The 21,006-nt window shown below is 45.4% G+C and overlaps 2 protein-coding genes across 2 annotated transcripts in view; both read left to right on the forward strand.

Moving 5' to 3' along the window:
- The window catches only part of SLC25A20 (solute carrier family 25 member 20), a 31,849-nt gene extending 17,968 nt beyond the window's left edge, over positions 1 to 13,881 (forward strand). The window contains exons 5-9 of the mRNA XM_025988595.2: positions 10,552 to 10,669; positions 11,456 to 11,528; positions 11,874 to 11,983; positions 12,466 to 12,590; positions 13,035 to 13,881. Coding sequence (XP_025844380.1) covers positions 10,552 to 10,669; positions 11,456 to 11,528; positions 11,874 to 11,983; positions 12,466 to 12,590; positions 13,035 to 13,097 — 489 coding nt within the window. The 3' untranslated portion in view covers positions 13,098 to 13,881. The remainder of the gene's footprint in view (positions 1 to 10,551; positions 10,670 to 11,455; positions 11,529 to 11,873; positions 11,984 to 12,465; positions 12,591 to 13,034) is intronic.
- A 6,386-nt stretch (positions 13,882 to 20,267) lies between these two features.
- The window catches only part of PRKAR2A (protein kinase cAMP-dependent type II regulatory subunit alpha), a 106,789-nt gene continuing 106,050 nt past the window's right edge, over positions 20,268 to 21,006 (forward strand). The window contains exon 1 of the mRNA XM_025988607.2: positions 20,268 to 20,759. Coding sequence (XP_025844392.1) covers positions 20,507 to 20,759 — 253 coding nt within the window. The 5' untranslated portion in view covers positions 20,268 to 20,506. The remainder of the gene's footprint in view (positions 20,760 to 21,006) is intronic.

A 21,006-nucleotide genomic window follows, 5' to 3' on the forward strand; every position in this document is an offset into this window, starting at 1 on the left:
TTTAAAAAATTGAAAAAAAACAAAAATAAACTTAAAAAATTAAAAAAAAAGAAAATAAGTTTTCATTTCTCTGGGATAAATGCCCAAGAGTACAAATTGTTGAGTCATATGGTAGTTGCATGTTTACTTTTTAAAGAAACTGCCAAGGGATCCCTGGGTGGCACAGCGGTTTCACGCCTGCTTTGGCCCAGGGTGCGATCCTGGAGACGCGGGATCGAATCCCACGTCAGGCTCCCGCTGCATGGAGCCTGCTTCTCCCTCTGCCTATCTCTCTCTCTCTCTCTCTCTCTCTCTGTGTGTGTGTGTGTGACTATCATAAATAAATAAAAATTTAAAAAATTAAAAAAAATAAAGAAACTGCCAAAATGTTTCTTAGAGTAACTATGCCATTCTCTATTCCTGCCACCAATGTATGAGTGGTTCAGTTTGTAGAGGTCCAGTTTGTGGTCCAGGATGTAGAGACATCCTCACCAAAATTTGGTGCTGTCACTATTTTTAATTTTAACCATCCTGATAGGTTTGTAGTGATATCTCATTTTAATTTGTGTTTCTCTAATAGCTGAAGATGTTAAACATCTTTTCGATGCTTATTTGCTATCTGTGTGTCCTCTTTGGTGAAATGTCCATTCATAGTTTTTTCCCTATTTTCTAATTGGATCTTTTTTTTATTGTTGAGTTGTTTTTTTTTTAAGATTTTATTTATTCACGAGGGACACACAGAAAGAGAGAGGCAGAGATACAGGCAGAGGGAGAAGCAGGCTCCATGCAGGAAGCCCAACTTGGGACTCTTTCCTGGGTCTCCAGGATCACACCCTGGGCTGAAGGCGGCGCTAAACCATTGAGTCACCCAGAGATCCCCAAAAAAGATTCTATTCATGTGTCTGATTTGAGAGAGAGAGTGTGTGTGTGTGTGCATGTGAGCAAGGGGAGGGGAAGAGGGAAAGGAACAGAGAATCCCAAGTAGAGTTTGCATTGAGTGTGGAGCCCTACACCAGGCGGGATCCTGAGATCATGATCTGAGCTGAAGTCAGATATTTAACCAACTGAGCTGCCAAGGTGCCCCCAAATTAAAATTGTTTTTTCAAAAGACTCTGTTAATGGGCACCTGCATGGCTCCGCTGGTTAAATGCCCGACTCTTGGTTTCAGGCTCAGGTTGTGATCTTGGGTCCTGACATGGATCCCTGTGCAGCCCTGCCCCATTGGGTTCTTTGCTCAGCAGGGAGTCTGTTCAAGATTCTCTTCCTCTCCCTTTGTCCCTCCCCTACTCATGCTCCTTCTCTCTCTCAAATAAGTCTTTTTTTTTTTTTTAAATAAATTTGGCACATTTGTGTGGATCTACTTCTTTGTTCTGTATTTTCTTTCATTGATCTATGTGTTTATCCCTACACTAATATTATATAGTCTTGATTAATATAGGCATGTACTGCATCTTGAAATTGAGTAGCCTGATCCCTCTGACTTTATTCTTTTTTTTAAAAAAATTATTTATTTATTTGACAGAGAGCATACAAGTAGAGGGTAGTGGCAGGATGGGCAGAGGAGGAGGGAGCCTCATGTGGGGCTTGATCCCAGCGCCCTGGTATCATGACCTGAGCCGAAGACACTTAACCAGCTGAGCCACCCAAGTGCCCCAACCTCTGACTTTATCTTAAAAACACACACACACACACACCCCAAAAAAACCCCACGAAAACAAAATTAGCTATTCTAATTCCATTATTTCCACATAAGTTTTACAATCATTTAGAAAATTGAGAAAAATCTTGCTAAGATTTATGTTAAATCTATAGATCAGTTTTGTTTTTTTTTAAGATTATATTTATTTATTCATGAGAGACACAGAGAGAGAGAGGCAGAGACACAGGCAGAAGGAGAAGCAGGCTCCACACAGGGAGCCCAATGCGGGACTCGATCCCAGGACCCTGGGATCATGCCCTGAGCCAAAAGCAGACGCTCAACCACTGAGCCACCCAGGCGTCCCTATAGATCAGTTTGGATGGAATTGATACTGTTTTGAGTCTTCCAATCCATAGACATAATTATGTCTCTCCATTTATTTAGAACTTTTACTTTCTTTCATCAGGACTGTGAAGCCTGTACATGTTTTCTTATATTTGCACCTAAGTCTTTTTTCTCTTTTGACTTTGAAAAATGGCATTGTGAATGGTACTGTAATTAAATTTTATCATCTACATGTTCATAGCTAGTTTATAGAAATACAGTTGACTTTATATATTAATCTTGTGTCCTGTGACCTTTCTGATTCTCTTATTAGTTCTAGGACTTTTTTTTAAATAGAATCTTTGAGACTTCTATGTATAGAGTCATGTCATTTGCAAATAGGAACAGTTTTATTTCTTTATTTCTGATCTGCTTAACCTTTATTTCCATATTTCACTGGCTAGAACTTCCAGTACTATGTTGAATAAGAATGACAAAAATGGACATTTTTGCCTTTTTCCCAATCTTACAGGGGAGTAATCACTATTTCATTATTAAATATGTTAGATGTACTTTATCAAGTTGAGGAAGTTGCTGCCTTTTACTCTTTTTTCTGAGAATTTTATCATGAATGATATTTACTCTTGTTTAATACTTTTTCTGCGTTGGTTAGTGTGATTATGTGGTTTTTCTTTTTTAACCTGTTAATATGGTGAATTACATCAATTGATTTTCAAATATTAAATCAATTTTGCATTGCTGGAATAAACCCACCAACTTAGACATGGTGTGTAATTCTTTTTATATATTGCTGAATTCTGTTTGCTTATGTTTTGTTAAAGATTTTTAGATCTATAGTCATGAAAGATATTGCTCTGTCATTTTTTTCTGTATTGTTTTATCTGGTTTTGGTATTAGGATAATACTAGTTTCATAAAATGAATTGGGAAGTGTTCACTCTTCAGTTTTCTTTTTTTTTTTTAAGATTTTATTTATTTATTCATGAGAGACACAGAGAGGAAGGCAGAGACATAGGCAGAGGGAGAAGCAGGCTTCCCATAGGAAGCCTGATGTAGGATTCGATTCCAAGACCCTGGGACTACGACCTGAGCCAAAGACAGACACTCAATCACTGAGCTACCCAGGTGCCCCCCTCAGTTTTCTAAGAGAGATGGTGTAGAATAGGTGTTAATTTTTCAAACATTTGATAGAATTTTATAATGAAATCATCTAGGCTTAGGGATTTTGAGGGGAGGAGTTTTAAAGTTATGAATTCAATTTTCTTAATAGTTACGGGGCTATTGAAATTACTTATTTCATGTTGGGCAAATTGTGGTAGTTTTTGTTTTTTCATCTATGTATCCCCTTATTATCCTTTTGACATCTTCAGGGTCTGTGGTGATATATTTTGATTTATTCCTGGTATAGTAATTTGTGACTTCTCTTTCTTTTTTTTGTCAGCCTCACTAGAGGTTTGTTAATATTTTTGATCCTTTCAAGAAAAGAGCTCGTTTTATTGATTTCTTCAACTGCTTTTCTGTTTTCAGTTCAGTGTGTTTTCTAATTTCCTTTGAGACTTCTTTTTTAAATTATTTAGAAGAGTGTTAATTTCCAAGTGTTGGAGATGATTGATTTATGGTTTGAGTCCATTATGATCAGAGGACATGCTCTGTATTATTTAAAATCTTTTAAAGTTATTGAGGTTTGTTTTATGCTTCTGGTCTATCTTGGTCTGTATTCCATGGGCACTTGAGAAGAATACGTATTTCTGCTGTTATTTGGAGCATTCTATAAATGTTGATTAGATCCTGTTGGTTGATGGTAATGAGTTCTTCTCTATCTTTGCTGATTTTCAGTCTTTTTGTTCTACTAGTTTGTTGATAGAGGGAGTTGGAATCTTCAACTGATGATTGTTGGTTTGTCTGTTTTTCCTTTCAGTTCTATCAGTTTTGCTGCACATAGTTTGTAGCTTTTTTTGTTTGTTACATACACATTTTGGATTGCTGTGTCTTCTTGGTAGATTGGCCATTTTATTACTTTATAACATCCCTCATATTGCATATCATTATGCAATATGTCATAATTTTGCTTACTCTGTTGTTGCTTCCTTGCCTGAGGTTTCAGGATTCCTTTCATTGTTTCTTTTCTGTGTAGAGAATTTCCTTTCACTATTCTTTTGGGGTAGCTAATCTTTTGGGATAGGTTTTCTTTTGGTAACAGATTCTTAGTTTTCCTTCATCTAAGAATGCCTGGTTTCCCCTTTATTCTTTTTTTTTTTTTTTTAAGATTTTACTTATTTATTCATGAGAGAGAGAAACAGAGAGAGAGGCAGAGACACAGGTAGAGGGAGAAGCAGGCTCTTCGCAGGTAGCCTGATGTGGAACTCCATCCCGGGACTGGGATCACGCCCTGAGCCAAAGGCAGACGCTCAACTGCTGAACCATCCAGGCATCCCTCCCCTTCATTCTTGAAGGAGATTTTTGTTAGACATAGGATTCTGAGTTGACAAGTCTTTTCTTTCAGTACCTGGAAGATACTGTGCTATCTCTTTCTATCATCCCTAGTTTCTGCTGTCATTCTGGTTTAGGTAAGGTGTTACTTTCCTCTGGCTGCTCTTAAGATTTTTTCTTTTCTTTTAGAGGGAGAGGAGGCGTAGAGGGAGGGGTAGAAAGAGAATTTTAAGCAGGCTCCATGATCAGCGCAGAGCCTGATGTGGGGCTCGACCTCACAACCCTGAGATCGTGACCTGAGCTAAAATCAAACGTCAAATGCTTAACTGACTGAGTTCCCCAGGTACCCCAAGCATTTTTTTATTTATCTTTAGTTTTCAGAAGTTCATTTGTGATGTGTCATTGCACGGATTTATATGGGTTTTTCTGTTTAGTATTTTTTTTTTAAGATTTTATTTATTTATTTACAAGAGACACACACAGAGAGAGGCAGAGACACAGGCAGAGGGCGAAGCAGGCTCCATGTGCCCGATGTGGGACTCGATCCCGGGATTCCAGGATCACACCCTGAGCAAAGGCGGGACCCTCAACTGCTGAGCCACCCAGGCATCCCTTCTGTTTAGTATTTGCTCAACTTCTTGAATCTATGTGTTTATGTTTTGCCACATTGGGAAGGTTTTGGAAAGTTTTTGGCAGTGATTTCTTCAAGAATCTTTTCAGTCCTGTCCTCTTTCCTCCTTTCCTTTTGGGATCCTGAGGCCACAAATATTAGATTTTTTTGTTATAATCACACAGGTCCTTGAGGTTCTGTTCAATCTGTTTCAGTCTGTTTTCTTCCTGTTGTTCAGATTGAGTATTTTCCATTGTTATGTTTTCTGGTTGATTTTTTTCCTCTCTTGCCTCTGTTTTGCTCTTTAAAAATTTTTTTTTAAATTTATTAATTTGAGAGAGGGAGAATGAACAGGAGGGGCAGTACAGAGGGAGAGGGAGAAGCAGACTCCCCGTGGAACAGGGAGCCCTATGCAGGACTTGATCTCAGGACCCTGGGATCATGACCTGAGCTGAAGGCAGAGGCTTAACTGACTGAGCCACTCAGGCGCCTCTTTGGCTCTTGAGTGAGCCATCCATTGAGTTTTTTGTTTTGGTTGTATTTTTCTCTTCCTTTCTTTTCTTTTTCCTTTTTTTTTTCTTTTCTTTTCTTTTTTTTTTTTTTTTTTTTTCTTTTCTTTTTCCAATTGCATTTTTTAATTATAGGGTTTCCATTTGGTTCTTCCTTACATCTTCTATTTCTGTGCTGAGACTTTATTTCTTTGCTGTGGCTTTCTGTATTTTCATCTGCTTTAAGCATATTTATAATTACTTATTGAAGGATTTTTATCATGGCTGCTTTAAAATCTGTTAGATAATCAAAAAAACAAGGAAAACAAAACAAATCTTCGTCAGATAATAATGGTTGTCTTACCTTGGTGTTGTCATCTGTTGCTGTCTTTTTTCTTTCAGTTTGAGATCTACCTCTTTTGGGGTATGATGAGTGATTTTTGATCAAAACTAGTTATTTGGGGATCCCTGGGTGGCTCAGTCTGCCTTCGGCCCAGGGTGTAATTCTGGAGTCCCGGGATCAAGTCCCACATTGGGCTTCCTGCATGGAGCCTGCTTCTCCCTCTGCCTATGTCTCTACCTTTGTCTCTCTCTGTGTCTCAAATGAATAAATAAATAAAATCTTAAAAAAAAAAAGAAAGAAAGAAACCGGTTATTTGCATATTATGTTGAGATTGTGGATCTTATTTAAGCTTTCTGTTTTACCCATATTTCTCTGACTCTTCCAGCAGGAAAGGAAAGGTTACTGCCTTGTTACTTCCAGGTGGAGGTAGAAGTCTAGGTTCTCAGGGCACCTGGGTGGCTCAGTGGTTGAGTGTCTGCCTTTGGCTTAGGTAATGATCCTAGGGTCTTGGGATTGAGTCCTACATCAGGCTTCCCATAGGGAGCCTGCTTCTCCCCCTGCCTATGTCTCTGCCTCTCTGTGTCTCTCATGAATAAATAAATAAAATCTTAAAAAAAAAAGTCTAGGTTCCCTACTTGGTCTCTGTTGGCACCTCAGGGTGGGGCACTTCTTTTTACTGCTGGGTGGGTGTGGGAGTTCCATCGTTTCCACTGACCCCATTGGATAAGAGGTTACTGGTTACCAGCTGTCAGGGATGAAAGTCCTAGTTCCCTACTTGGCCTTCTCTGACTCCACCCTGGCAGCATGTTGGGAGGCTTGTAATAGCCCTGCAAGGGTGGAAGTCTAAGCTCCCCACCTGGTGTTTGCTGGTATGGATGGGAGTGAGGCCCCAGGTTTTTTTTTTCCCCCCTATGGGGTATGGCTAGAGTAGAGTGTTTATTGTCTAAAAATTTTTAATCTTCTAAGATGTTCCTTTCCTGGTCCTTTGTCTAAAGAACACAGATTTTTGTTGAGGTTTCTTTTTGGTCTATGCTTGCTAGCATTCCTGGACTGCCAATTTCCTCAGCTCCAGGTCTGAGATATATCAAAAAGAAAATCCAAGAAACTTACCACCATGTCATTCCTCAAGTTCAAAGGCCCCTAGCCAGTCTTTCTTTTTGTCCAAACTTTCAGAGTCATCTCATGTTTGTTTAAAAAATAATGTCTAGAGTTTTTGGCAGCTCTTCCTGCCCATGAGTCCTGTCCACCTTTAATAAAACTACCTTTTTCACACTGAAAAAAAAAATCTAAGGTTTTTTGTTGTACTTTAGCAGGAAGGATAGGGAAAAGTACTTCCTAGAAGTGAAGTATATTGATTTGACTAAGGAAATATTTGTTTTCAGTAACTGTGTCCATCAATCTTTTCCATCATGGCTTTTTCCTTCTCCATTATGTCTGAAGTCCTTTCCTGCTCCTAGACGAAACAATCCCTATCCATACTCTTCTCTCGAATTCCTCTTTTTTGGGGGTGACTACTTTATACCTATCCTTTCTTCTCAAATCCCTACCCTCTCAGCAGATAACTTGTCTTTCTATTTCACTGAGAAAACTGAAACCACCAGAGGAAGACTTCACCAGATGCCCTTCACCACCTCCACCCACCCCTCTGGCACCTGTTATTCCACCCACGGCTACCTAGCTTGTTTCCACTAAGGATGGCCCATACTTCTGCTAGATCCTCTTCTTTTTTTTTTTATTTTTATTTTTTTATTATTTATTCATGATAGAGAGAGAGAGAGGCAGAGACACAGGCAGAGGGAGAAGCAGGCTCCATGCACCGGGAGCCCAACGTGGGACTCGATCCTGGGTCTCCAGGATCGCGCCCTGGGCCAAAGGCAGACGCCAAACCGCTGCGCCACCCAGGGATCCCCCACCTCTTCTTTATGTCCTGGACCTATCTCCTTTTACCCATCTGTAGACCTCACTTCAGTAGTTCTTCTTTCTTTCTCCCTTCAATATAGATTTTTACTCTCCACTGGATTGTTCTCATCAGCAGTAAAAGCATAAACGTGCTGTGTTTTCACTTTAAGAATACAACTCTCTATTTTATTTGCCACATCAATTTCTTTGCTTCATGTCTTTCTTCCCCCTTAGGTCAAAACTCTTTGAAAACATTTTGTGTGTGTATGTGTGTGTGTGTGTGCGCGCACGTGTGTGTTTTGTACTCCTTGTCTATAGCTCCTCTTCTCTAATTGTTAAACCCACTTGAGTCTGACTTTTGCCTCACATATCCAACAAAAGTATTTTTGTCAAGGATGCCAGTGAGCTTTATACTAGTCTAATGTTCAGTTCTTAGTCCGCATCTTTCTTGATCCATTGGTAGAATTTAACTCAGCTAATCCCCTCCTCTTACTTGAAGAGCTATTTTCATTTGGGTTCTCTCCCGATTTTCCTCCAACCTACTTGGCTGGTCCTTTTTGGTCTCCTTTGTTGATTCACCATCATCTTGATCTTTTTAACATTCATGCTCTATAGGGCTCCTTTCTACTACATGCGTTTCCTTGATGATTTCTTTTTTAGCTTGTGATTTTATTTTATTTTGGTCTTGTGATTTTTAGATACCATATATATGCTAATGATTCTCCAGTTTATATCTCTAACTCAGGCTTTTCCTGAACTCCAGATGAGTTTATCCAACATTTCCATTTGCATGCTAACAGGCACCTCAGAGTTACCATGTGCAAAAATGAACTCCTTGTCTTCTCCAATAATTGTTCACCTACAACCTTCTGCAGCTCAGTTGGCGGCAATACCATCCTTCTAGTTGTTCAGCTCTAAAGCCCAGGAGTCATCCTAGATTCCTCTCTTTCTCTCACTGTACATATCCCATCTGTTAAACAGTTAAGCTTGCTTTATTTTTTTTATTTTTGTTTTTTTTTTTAAGATTTTATTTATTTATTCATGAGAGGCGCACACACACACACACACACACACAGAGAGAGAGAGAGAGAGAGAGAGGCAGAGACACAGGCAGAGGGGGAAGCAGGCTCCATGCAGGGAGCCCGATGTGGGACTCGATCCCGGGTCTCCAGGATCACGCCCTGGGCTGAAGGCAGGCACTAAACCGCTGAGCCACCCAGGCTGCCCCAAAGCTTGCTTTAAATATATCCCAAGTCTACCACTTCTCATCCCTCCATTTCTAGCTACATTGCTCCAGGTCACCTTCATTATGTAACAGAAGATTCTGATAATATGTCAATTCCATACCAATCCTCTTTGGCCCCTCATGTCACTGTGAGTCAGCTCTAGTTCTCTGGTCACATGGGTCTCCTTGCTATTCCTCAGATATGTGAAGGTTTATGTGTGCCTAGATCATTTGGGGAAGTTTTATATATATATATATTTTTTTTTTATTTTAAATAAATAAGATTTTATTTATTTATTCATGAAAGACATAGAGAGGCAGAGGGAGAAGCAAGTCCCCCGCAGGGAGCCTGATGTGGGACTCGATCCCAGAACTCTGGGATCACGCCCTGAGCCAAAGGCAGACGCTCAACTGCTGAGCCACCCAGGTGTCCCCTGGAAGTTATATTTTAAAAAGCCATTCATTGCTATTTGAGTGACACTATCTGAAATTTATTATTTTTAGAAAAATTGATGTCTTTCCAATGAAAAGCTTTCATAACCAATATTATGACTTTTTATTCATTTCTTTTTTTTTTAATGTCCCTTGGAGGTGCTTTAGAGTGTTATTTATGCAAATCCTGTTACTGCTTGATGCACATATGTTTTATTGCTATTTTGAATGGGATTCTTTTCCATTATCTTCAAATTGTTATTGCTGGTACGAAAGAACATTATTGGACTTATATGTTTATTTTGTAAATGTTTCTCCTTGGTATTGCTAAAGCTTAACTCTCCAGCTTGCTGTGGATCTTGCATGGGGTTCTTTCTCTTGGGGTTCTTTCTCTCAGATCTTTTCTGGGATTATCCCTGCCTGCCTTACTCAAGCTCTTAATCTCTTAGGCCCTGAATCCCTGAAGCCAGTATGGGGGCCTCTCCATCACTCTCCCCTTGCTCTGTACAAGACCTCTATCCCAGCACTTAGAGCTCAGAATAGCCATTTCCTCCTTATCACCTTTCCTTAACCAAACTTCTTGATCAGTTAGAGCTTGGAATGGATTTGGTGCTCAATAGATATTTGTTGAAGGAATAAGTGAATGACTGAAGTATTTGTCTCCCCCTTTCTAGACATTCCAACTAGCTTAGTGGGAATGCTCTTGTATTTGAGAAAGTTCCTCCACTTATTTTCCAACTCCTCTGTTGACTTTTTTCTTGTCAATGTGTGCATACTTTGTGATATTTTCTTTTTTTTTCTTTTTTTTTTAGATTTTATTTATTTATTCATGAGAGACACACAGAGAGAGACAGAGACATGGGAAGACATGCAGAGAGCCCAATGTGGGACTTGATCCTGGGACTCCAGGCTAAAGGCAGACGCTCAACTGCTGAGCCACCCAGGTGTCCCACTTTATGATATTTTCATGTAACCTTATTTCCTAGTGATATCCACCAATATTCTACGTTCCAAATAACTATCAGTTTGATAGTGAAGTCTTTCATTGGTCTAATGCCTCATCACCATTTCCACACTCACCTTGTAATCTTCTATAACCTGCTGAGTCTGTTGACTTTGATGTTGCTGCTGCTGACTTGATGACTTTTTCCCTCCTTCTCAGATTCAGGCTTCTTCAGGAGAAACCAAGTACACTGGGGCCTTGGATTGCGCAAAGAAGCTATACCAGGAATCTGGGATCCGAGGCATCTACAAAGGGACAGTGCTCACCCTCATGCGAGGTAACCTTTTATGTTTTCCACCTGAGGTCACCTTGGGGGGGCTCATCTGAGTTAAATCTGCCACAGAGGGATCCCTGGATGAGCTTTGGCACTGTACAAGCCATACCTCTGACAAGGCTGGCATGATTTGTCCTGGTTTTAGACAGTCTCACCCCCCCTGGCCAGCATGGACACAAATGAGGATAGGAAGACTCTGTCTTCCTGACAGGCTGGCCCTCAAGGATGTAAGTCAAGACAGTGGCAGTTACAGGGGAGTGGCAAATAGATAGAAATCATGGCTGGAGGGATGAGTGGGAGGAAAGAATGACTAAGGACACTGCAGCTTTCCCTGGTTTCAAGAGGCATGTTCTGTTGGGGTCGCAGTAGGAGAGACAGCCATGGCCTTACCCCTGTCCTGACATGGCATAGAAGCTTGGAGGAAGGCCAGAGACTAGCTGTAGTTTGTAACTTGGAGAGGGTGTGTCTGTGGGAACCACTCGGGGGATTTTGAAGGGAGGAAGGCCAGAGACTAGCTGTAGTTTGTAACTTGGAGAGGGTGTGTCTGTGGGAACCACTCGGGGGATTTTGAAGGTGAAATGATGTTGTGTGTGTTTGTGCCCACTCACACCAGTGCTTGTCCCCAAACAGAATCTAATTACTGCAAAATGATGACTGCAAACAGGAGGTGCTACTGAGGAACTTCCCAGAAAACTTTCAAAGAGCCGGCACTAAGCTTGGCTCTTCTAAGTTTTAGAAATCTGTGAGGATTTTATATCATTTACTTTGCTTCTTCCTGGCCCCTAACAGATGTTCCAGCCAGTGGGATGTATTTCATGACATATGAGTGGCTGAAAAATATCCTCACTCCAGAGGGAAAGAGGTGAGGAGAAGAAAACTTAGAGGCCACTTTGTTCAGTCATGGGTTGGTTGGCCTTTCCTGTGAATGGGTCTGAAGGCAGAGTGGGTCTGGCTCCGCATCTACTTTCTTCTCCTTGCTGCTGAGACCCAGCTAACAATGCTGACTCTGTACCTCATCTGCTGGAGCAAGTATGTGAAACAAGTTCATGAAACCACCTTCAAGGAGTGGCAGCTGGCATGTCACAGGAGCCCTGGCCTTGGACCTCCTCCCTTCTCTCTGTAACTGCCCCACCTGCCATGGGAGGGATGGTCTGAATGCTGTGCTCACAGCCTTTGTCTGACTGGGACTGCGGTTGGTGTTCTGCAGTGTCAGTGAGCTCAGTGTGCCTCGGATCCTGGTGGCTGGGGGCATCGCAGGGATCTTCAACTGGGCTGTGGCAATCCCCCCGGACGTGCTCAAGTCCCGCTTCCAGACTGGTTAGTGGAGGGTAGTGGGGCAGATGAGGGTGGAGTGGGTCCCAGAACTGGCTGCCCCTGGGGTGCAGAGCTCTTAGGGCCCTAGAGATATTCACTCTCCACAGCAGCACCCAGCATCGGTCTGACAAACTTTTTCCCTTGCAGTCATTTCTTTCCTGGAACCCTAGACTTATTTCCCATTGGACAAAACACAAAATAAGTGAGATAAGCAGTCAAATGAACTCTGCTGCCTTCACATGACCAGAAGGACTGTTTCATTCTTCATTCTTTTTCATTCGCTCAACATCAGTCCAGACACTGAGTCTGTTTGTCCCAAGGTGAACTGTGTTGTCTGTGGACTGGTCCCAGATGACCTAGAGGGTGTCCTCTTCCTGATGCTGTGACCCTGCAGGAAGACTTGACTACAAAATTGTCCCCATGCGGGTCACCATGGGCAGGTTAGGAAACTTCCTAAAGCCTTAATAGTTGGATTCCACCCACAGCACCTCCTGGAAAATATCCTAATGGTTTCAGAGATGTACTGAGAGAACTGATCCGGGATGAAGGAGTCACATCCTTGTATAAGGGGTTCAATGCAGTGATGATCCGAGCCTTTCCAGCCAATGCGGTGAGTGGAAGACAAGGGCTGTGCTTTACCTTCAGAGCTTAGAGCAGGGTGCAAGGTCTAGGTGGGCTGACTTTTGCTTGTTCCTAGGATTGGATTACTTTTCCCCAAATTCCACCCTCAACCAGAGCTTCCTTATTTGCTTCTTTTCCTGAAGCTTTAGGAGGGGTTGTCTTTGGGATTCTTTGAGGGGAGGGGCTTTGATTTCATGACTTGGTCATCAGAAGTAGACAGGTGTGAGACATGGATTTTCTTCCCCTCTTAGGAATAAAAAATCACAGCTTGATTCCCTGATCTGGGGTGGGAATGAAGTTGGGGAACAGCTCTGATCAGAACTAAAGTTAGGGAAGGGTTCTGGTCCTGACAGGGTCAGCCAAGCATGATGGTAGGATCTCTATGATAGTCACAATTCCTGTTAGCTTTTCTCTTCCTTCTAACTCCTTTTAGGCCTGTTTCCTTGGCTTTGAAGTTGCCATGAAGTTCCTTAATTGGGCCACCCCCAACTTGTGAAGCTAAAGGCTGTTTGAGGTTTCTGGATAACGGAAGCTATTACGGAAGAGGAGCAATCGGCAGGACTAGGCAGTCCTGAAAAGCAAAGGGAGGGGAATGGTGGGATCAGAGCTCTGCACATGGACTTGTTGAGACCATTGCCTTAATGACACCCTCTACATGGATAACTTGGTGTGCCATTTTGAAACTTGAATTTACTCATATCAATTTACGGGATCTCAAGAGGATTTGGAGGTGGAATAAGTAGCTTCTAGACCAGATTCCAGCTGTGGTCAGAGAGCTGTCTACTGGTTGACTAAAGGCCCTACTGTATCCAAAATATTACTCCAGAAAGAGGAAATCTTGGCTTCTCACTGGAGACACTATGCATGTTTTCAACCAGCTGACCAAGAGCTGGTGTTTCCTTTGATCCCTACTCAGGAACACCCACCTGATTTCCAGAGTGTCACTTAATCCTGGTCTGCACATGGGGATGTGGAGCTGAGGCCCACATCTCTCTGTCCAAGTGTACTGAGCAAATGTGCCTGGGGAATATAGCCCCTGTTAACAGTCAGTTTTTTTTTTTTTTAATGCATGCAAGAAATAAAAACTAAAACTATAGTAACCTAATTTGCCAGGAGTAGATGAAGAGCTTTCCCTCCTACACAGTGAGGAGGATTTTGAATCAACACTCCTCGCCTGCTGAGATAAGTGACAGGGGTGTAGGAAAAGCTCTTTTTACACATTCTTTTCTCATGAGAGTGCCCTATTTTAACAGGAAACAATAAATATTGTTTCTAATTTTTGCATTGTGTGAAATTATTTTGATTCTGGGTCATTTCAGCAGGTAGCCTGTGGCCTTGGTGGAGGCTGTTAGGGATCCATAATCCCTCCTTGATGGCTTCAGGCAGGGGCTTCGGCCCAAGAAAGAGGAGGAAGTTTTGGTTAGCCAGCCTTACCTGACTGTCCTAACAGCAGCTGCTTTATAGAGAAGGTAAGGGGGGGCGGGTGACTACTTGATTGCTAACTGTTCTGATAGCCCTCAGTACAAGTCTGCAGCCTTTTCCCTTCATTCTTTCACCTCTCTGCCCTGAGCTAATGCCATAGAAACATCCACAATATATTTTCTAACACAAGCAAGATAGTTGATTGTTCTAAAAGCCAAAAGCAATCTTGACTTTTCTTTTTTTTTTTTTTTCAAAGATCTTATTTATTTATTCATGGACACACACACACACAGAGAGAGAGAGAGAGAGAGAGGCAGAGACACAGGCAGAGGGAGAAGCAGACTTGATGCAGGAAGCCCAATGTGGGACTCGATTCTGGGATCAAGCCCTGAGCTGAAGGCAGACACTCAACTGCTGAGCCACCCAGGCGTCCCAATCTTGACATTTCATATGGGTTTTGGGGTCACTGTGATCTGATGTCACTAGCAGGGCTTTGCTAATAATTAGGCTATCGATGATGCCCAGGTGCATCCAGGGGAGGTAAGGGAGACAAGTTAATTTGTCCTTATCTGGTAGGTGGTGAGGCTCCTGAAGCTGGGCTTCTCTGGCATTGTCCCAACTGGCAGTCACAGTTACTTTTGCTGGTGCTTCTCACATTGCTGCAGCTGTGCAGAGACACTTGGACTTTGGTTTTAGAGCCACACTTTGTATAAAGGGGTGAGGGAACAGGGACCCACTCCCATGTGGATGTGGGTGTGGCCAGTCTGACAGGAAGCTGAAGATTTGGGGGTTTAAGGAAGGATACTTTATTCCTGGGAAGATATTTTTGGATGACCAGATAGGAATTATGATAAAAAAAAAAAAAACATTGTTTAGAGATGAAAATTTTGTGCCCTCTGTTAGGAAGATTAATTCAGTGTTATGCCTGCCCCCTCATGCTGAGGATTTAATCTCTCACTGGTTTGGAGAAGGCCACATGCATGTTTCTTGAAGCTCTTCTTGGCAGCACCCTGTCTCTGAGACAGTCCTGCAACCTCAGCCTTTGCCTGGAAGCCCCTGTGAAGTGCATTTGCATTCCAGCCAAATGACAGCCATTCCCATGGCTCAGGATGACTTTCACAGTCCATGCTTCTGGATAATTTGCCCTTTGAAACAGCTTCCATTTTAAAATGGAATGTTTGGGTTCCTTGGTGTTAGTGGTAGTAGATATTTCTACTCCTTTGGTTGTTCAATAGGTGTTAAATCAAATAGGGAAGCCCTGGAAGACATATCTGTGAAGGGAGCAGAGCAGATGGTGAGGAACTCCCTCCTGGCTAGCACTTCCTTTTTATGATGCACTTTGAAATGCCACCTGTTCCTGATAGATCTCTTTTCTCCCTGGTGGGGGTAAGGGTGTAGGGAAAGACCAGGGCCCTCCTCAGCAACTTCTCTGTCACGGACAGCATTAAGCAGAAGCCAGACAGCAAGTGTTAAAACAACCAGCCAGTGATAAGGCCTCACCCAGGCACAAAGGAGAGTATAACTGGGTCAAAGGTGAGGGGCAAACAGTGGGATATTGCAACAAGCCTATTAGAAGCTTCAGTGCCATTTCTGCTAAAAGGTTGTAACATCTCCACCCACAGTTCTTTCCCTACAGTTTTTTTTTTAATATTTTATTTATTTATTCATGAGAGACACACACACAGAGACACAGAAACATCGGCAAAGGGAGAAGCAGGCTCCATGCAGGGAACCCAATGTGGGACTTGATTCCGGGACTCCAGGATCACATCCTGGGCCAAAGGGAGGCGCTAAACCGCTGAGCCACCCAGGGATCCCCTCCCTACGGTTCTTTTGAGGCTGGAATCCCCTATGGCTTTTCTAACCTTTCCATGGGTTCTGTTTTAGTTCTTTATTCCCATAAAACTCAATATATAGTGGGCAGGGGTTTTCACCCCCACTTTCAGATGTGATAGCCAACTCTCAGACAGGGTAAGCTGATCTGCCAAGATCACTGACAGATTGATAATAGTGTGCAGAAAATAGAGTGATGTCTGGGTGTCCATAGGCCTGAATAAAGGTTCATGATGCTATCAGAGGCTGTCCTGGGGCTGCTTGACCCAAGCTCCAGGAGGCCTGTATGTACTACAGGGTCAAAGCCCGGCAACTGGCCTGACTCACAGGTACCACACAGAGTCCCAACAAGCTCTGGGAGAGCCCCAGGGTCAGGTATTCCCTCAGCACTCTCTTCTGCTTTCTCTGCTCTGGTGAGCATATAAGCCTGTGGCTCTCCAGCCAGGCTCTCCCTTGCTTCCCAGGTTCTGTCCTTGCCTTGAGGGGTCTCCCAGGCAGACCCAAGGTCCACTGAAGAATCTGACACTTTCTTGGGACACAGTGTTCTGGGAGGGGTGGTTCACAGGTGCAGAAACAGGTGGTCTGGGAATTAACTGCTCCCTGGGTCATAGATGCTTGTTAAAATAGAGCAGTCTTCCTAGACCAAAGGTAGTAGCCACATGAGGGAAGCTGAAGGACAGCTCTATAATAGAGGCTGAAGGACAGCTTGGGTGATGACAGAGAAAACATAGCCTACTTCCCCAAGCCTTCCTGTCCAAGAGGCTCATAAACACTTCTAAGGCAAAATGGAAACTGATAATGGTAGATACTAAATGAGCTGGGAAGACTGGACCAGAGGGGCCGGCACGTGGGGTGGTCAGATGACTAACAGGTTCCAGGAGAAGGTAGGCGATTGGAGTGGCTTAGAGATACCCTTTGGGCAGAGGAGAGAGGTATTGCTGCTGGGGCTAAGTCCACTCCCCAACCCCCAGTAAGCAGAGGGTATCAGAGGGCAGAAGGTGTGTATAAACTGGGAGATCTGGCCCAAGAACAGGCTGCCAGAGGAGTCTGGGGGAATTTGAGTGGTTCCTTTCTTCCTGGAAAGAGAAAAAAAACCTTTAAAATAGTAAACCTATTGAGTACATGAAATCTACTGTTTCATTGGAAATAGTAGTTGGTACCCTACCCATGTGCATTTTCACCAGACCCACTGCTGTTGGGCTAAACATGTGCCCCACCTGTGTGACTGTGATCGGTAGTTGTAAACATCTCTGAGAATTGGCCCCATTGTGTTTATGTCTGCCTGTGATTGGTGATGTGGCAGTCTGTACAAGATTTGACTGCCTGCTGGGTAGTGACTCCTAGGGCTGGCTTGGAGTTGAGCACCTGTCAGTGCTCTGGGACCTCCTCTTCTCTGCCACAGTCTCTATATTTCTCTGGCTTTTCAGGGTCTCTGCTTTTGGCTTTTTCACCCACCATCACTGTTGGCAGCTATTTCCTGGTTACCTGCTGCCTGTGGATTTGGTTGCTATGGTAACCTCCAGTGGTGTAGTTGGACAGGCTTGAATGAAGGCAGTCGGGAGGGTAAGGGTAGAAGAGGCAGGATTCAGGGCCCTGGTATTCTCTTTTGCTCTAAGGCACTCTTCTTTGGCCAGCTCACCTGGGCATTCATGAAGGCCCTTGGGACTCCACTTGCAACAGAAGGGCATCCCAGAAGGGGCAGAGATGGATCCTTACTCTTGGACCAGATGCTAGGGAAGGGAGCCACATAGGGCCTGGACAATTTATTTTAGGCTGGTCTGTGGAAACAGGTAAGGAATAGCTATGGGGTTCGTGATTTCTGTGGCTTTCATTCCCTCCATGTCCAAAGATGCCCTTTGAATGTCATGTTTGCTCGATGGATGGATGGCCAAGCTATCAAGCAATTGACAGCAAACCAGCCTACTCCTGGCAGAGGCTGATGGAGGTTCCTTAGAGTGACTGGGAGAACCTAGGAGAACCTACCCACACCCAGCTCTGTCATCAGCCCTGGAGTAGCCTTTATCTTTTTTTTTTTTTTTTTTTTAGATTTTTATTTATTTATTAGATACAGGGGGAGAGAGAGAGAGAGAGAGAGAGGCAGAGGGAGAGGCAGTCTCCATGCAGGGAGCCTGACGTGGGACTCGATCCTGGGTCTTCAGGATCACACCCTGGGCCGAAGGCAGCGCCAAACCAGTGAGCCACCGGGGCTGCCCTATCTTTTTTTTTTTTTTTTTTTTTTAAGATTTTATTTATTCACCCATGAGAGAGACACACAGAGAGAGAGAGAGGCAGAGACACAGGCAGAGAGAGGGAGAAGCAGGCTCCACGCAGGGAGCCCAATATGGGACTTGATCCCGGGTCTCCAGGATCACACCCTGGGCTGCATGCGGCGCTAAACTGCTGAGCCACTGGGGCTTCCCACCTTCCTCTATTTTATTTTGTGATTGAGGTCAGAGTCCTAACTGTACAGGCACCTGTCCCCCTTTAAAACATATAAAATCTGAAGAATGAGCAAACTAGGGAGTGGAGTTGTGAATTTGCCTTTCCAAAGGGTCGGTTTGTAGGATTATTTGAAGCAGGTATGGTGGTGCAGTGGGAGTGACATGCAGGTGTTCTGAGTATGGGCTGACTCCTGGAACACTTGGAAGGGTCGATCTACTGAAGAGCAGAGGAGAGTTGACAAACCCTGCCCTGTTAGCCTCTTACTGCCCATCTTAGTGAAGTGTTCATAGGCTGAGATAAAAAAAAATGCAGCTTTATTTTTTTAAAGTTTTATTTATTCGGGGATCCCTGGGTGGCTCAGCAGAGAGGCAGAGACACAGGCAGAGGGAGAAGCAAGCTCCCTGTGGGGAGCCCAATGTGGGAGTCAATCCCAGGACCTCAGGATCATGACCTGAGCCAAAGGCAGATGCTTAACCACTGAGCCATCCAGGTGTCCAGAAACACAGCGTTAAAGAAAAGGACTCAATCCTGAGACAGGGGTCAGGAGAGCAGTTTCACTGACTCTGCTTCCTGTGTGGAAGCATTCATTTGTTCATTCAGTAAACCTTCCCCAAGAATGTATAGTAAGGACCCAGCAGGAATCAAGGGACACTGTCCTTCCTCTCACAAAGTAAATTGTGCATGACACCTCCCAGAGGTCAAGGCACTTGTCCAGGGAGACACTGCTGTTTGAAATCACAGTGTCTGGCCTAGAGCATGGATGGTTTCTGTACCAGTGGGGTTTGGTTGCTCCTGTTTCCAGAAACTAAGCTCCCAGCAGCACTGAACTCCTGGGTGTGTGCCAAACCAATATGAGAGGTCTTAGTGCTGATTTTAATTAATAGTGGGTAATTACCAGGTGGAGCTTAACCGTCCCAAATGCCTTGGAGGTTCCCGAGCCTACAGCTCGCCACTTCTGTCTGGGCCCAGCAAGGAGAGGTCGGGTTCTGTCCTATGCCCACTGGGCCTTTCACCAGCACTCTGACTCAGGACAATCGCCTTTTTCTATTCCCTTCTGATCTGGTCTAGGTGAAGGGAACAACTTGGGAAATGGTCTAGCCTCTCCAGTTCACCTATGCCCACTCCCTAGGGGTAAAGGATAACAGTGCCTTGTGGTCTGCTCACCTCCACCAAACAGTGGGCCCAGGGTGGAGCGTGGGAAGAGAAGAGGTGTGCAGAATCCTGGTGGGAGTGCTCAAAAGCAGGAACAGACTCACAGGTGGTTTCTGCTCTGGGCCTTATACCAGTTTCTCAGGGTACATGTTTGGCCCAGTGACTCTTCCAGGCTTCTTTCTCCGCCTGTGGCTCCCAAATTGCTACATCATTGAAACTCCTACTATCTACCAGGCCTAACCCGTTTGACATATCACAGGCCCCCTGCCAGACTTGTGAGGGTCCTATCGTTCTGCCACCATTCCACCCCGTGACCCCCTGCTCTTGCTGTCCTCTATGGTCAGATGGCTTTCCTCAAGATTTTCCTGTGGTAGCGTCCTGTCCAGGCCTCGGAGTCAGCCTGAATGTCACCCCCTTAAGTGGGCCCTCTCGCTCTCCACCGCAGCCAGAACCGCACTGAGGTTGCAATGTGTGTGCCAGGCGTCTGGCTATCTGGCTCTAGGCTGTGTCCCTGGAGCCTACCCAGTGCTGGCAAGCAGGTGGCTCTTAGCGAGTACTGAAATCGAAACAAGTGAAAGGTTTTTGGGACTAGGTGGGAAGCTCTGACGACTCCCTTTAGCGGGGAAAGCACTCACTCCACGACTCGACCCGGGACTGCGCGGGGCCTGCGGGCGGCCCGGTGGCGCACGCGCACTGGGGGCCGGCGGTCGGCGGGAGCGCGCACGCCCGCGGTCGCGTGCGTCACAAGTCGGGCTCCTGCCCCGCCCGTCCCGCCTGCCCGCTGGTCGGTCTCCGCGGCGGCGGCGGCGGCGGCGGCGGCGGCGGCGGCGGCTGCCCGGTGACAGCGGCGGCGGCACCAGGCCGGCCGTAGTAGCTTAGGGTCGTGCGGCCCGGAGACGCACACCCGGCGGAAGGGCGGCGCGGCACGAGGAAGGCCAGAGCCGGGTCGCGCGGGAGGAGACCTCGCGGGCGCCGCGCGAGAGGCCGGCGTGAGGGAGCGCGGAGGCAGTGGCCGCCGGCGGCCGGGACCCGCCTGTCCTCGCGGCTGTCGCCGGCATGAGCCACATCCAGATCCCGCCGGGGCTCACGGAGCTGCTGCAGGGCTACACGGTCGAGGTGCTGCGGCAGCAGCCGCCCGACCTGGTCGACTTCGCGGTGGACTACTTCACCCGCCTGCGCGAGGCCCGCCTGCAAGCCTCCAGCCCGCCCGCCGCCCCTCCTTCCGGCTCCCAGGGGCTGGAGCCCAGCCCTGGCCCTGTCGCCGACGCCAAGGCGGACAGCGAGTCGGAGGACGACGAGGACCTGGATGGTAGGCGGCGGGCTGGGTCGACGTTCGCGGTGGGGGGCGGCGGGGGCGGTGCAGGGGTCTCCAGGGGTCTCCAGGGGTCTGGAGGGGCTGCGGGGGCCGACCACACGGGGCCGGGACCTTGGAGCTCTCTGGCGGAGTTCGTCGGGGTTCCCCGAGCCGCAGGCGTGAGCCCCGCGTGCGCCGCTTGCCAGCCGAGCCAGGCGGTCCTCGGAGCCCTGGAGCGCACCGAGGGAGTTGTCAGATTGAG

The sequence above is a fragment of the Vulpes vulpes genome, chromosome 9, assembly GCF_048418805.1.
Source record: "Vulpes vulpes isolate BD-2025 chromosome 9, VulVul3, whole genome shotgun sequence".
NCBI lineage: Eukaryota > Metazoa > Chordata > Mammalia > Carnivora > Canidae > Vulpes > Vulpes vulpes.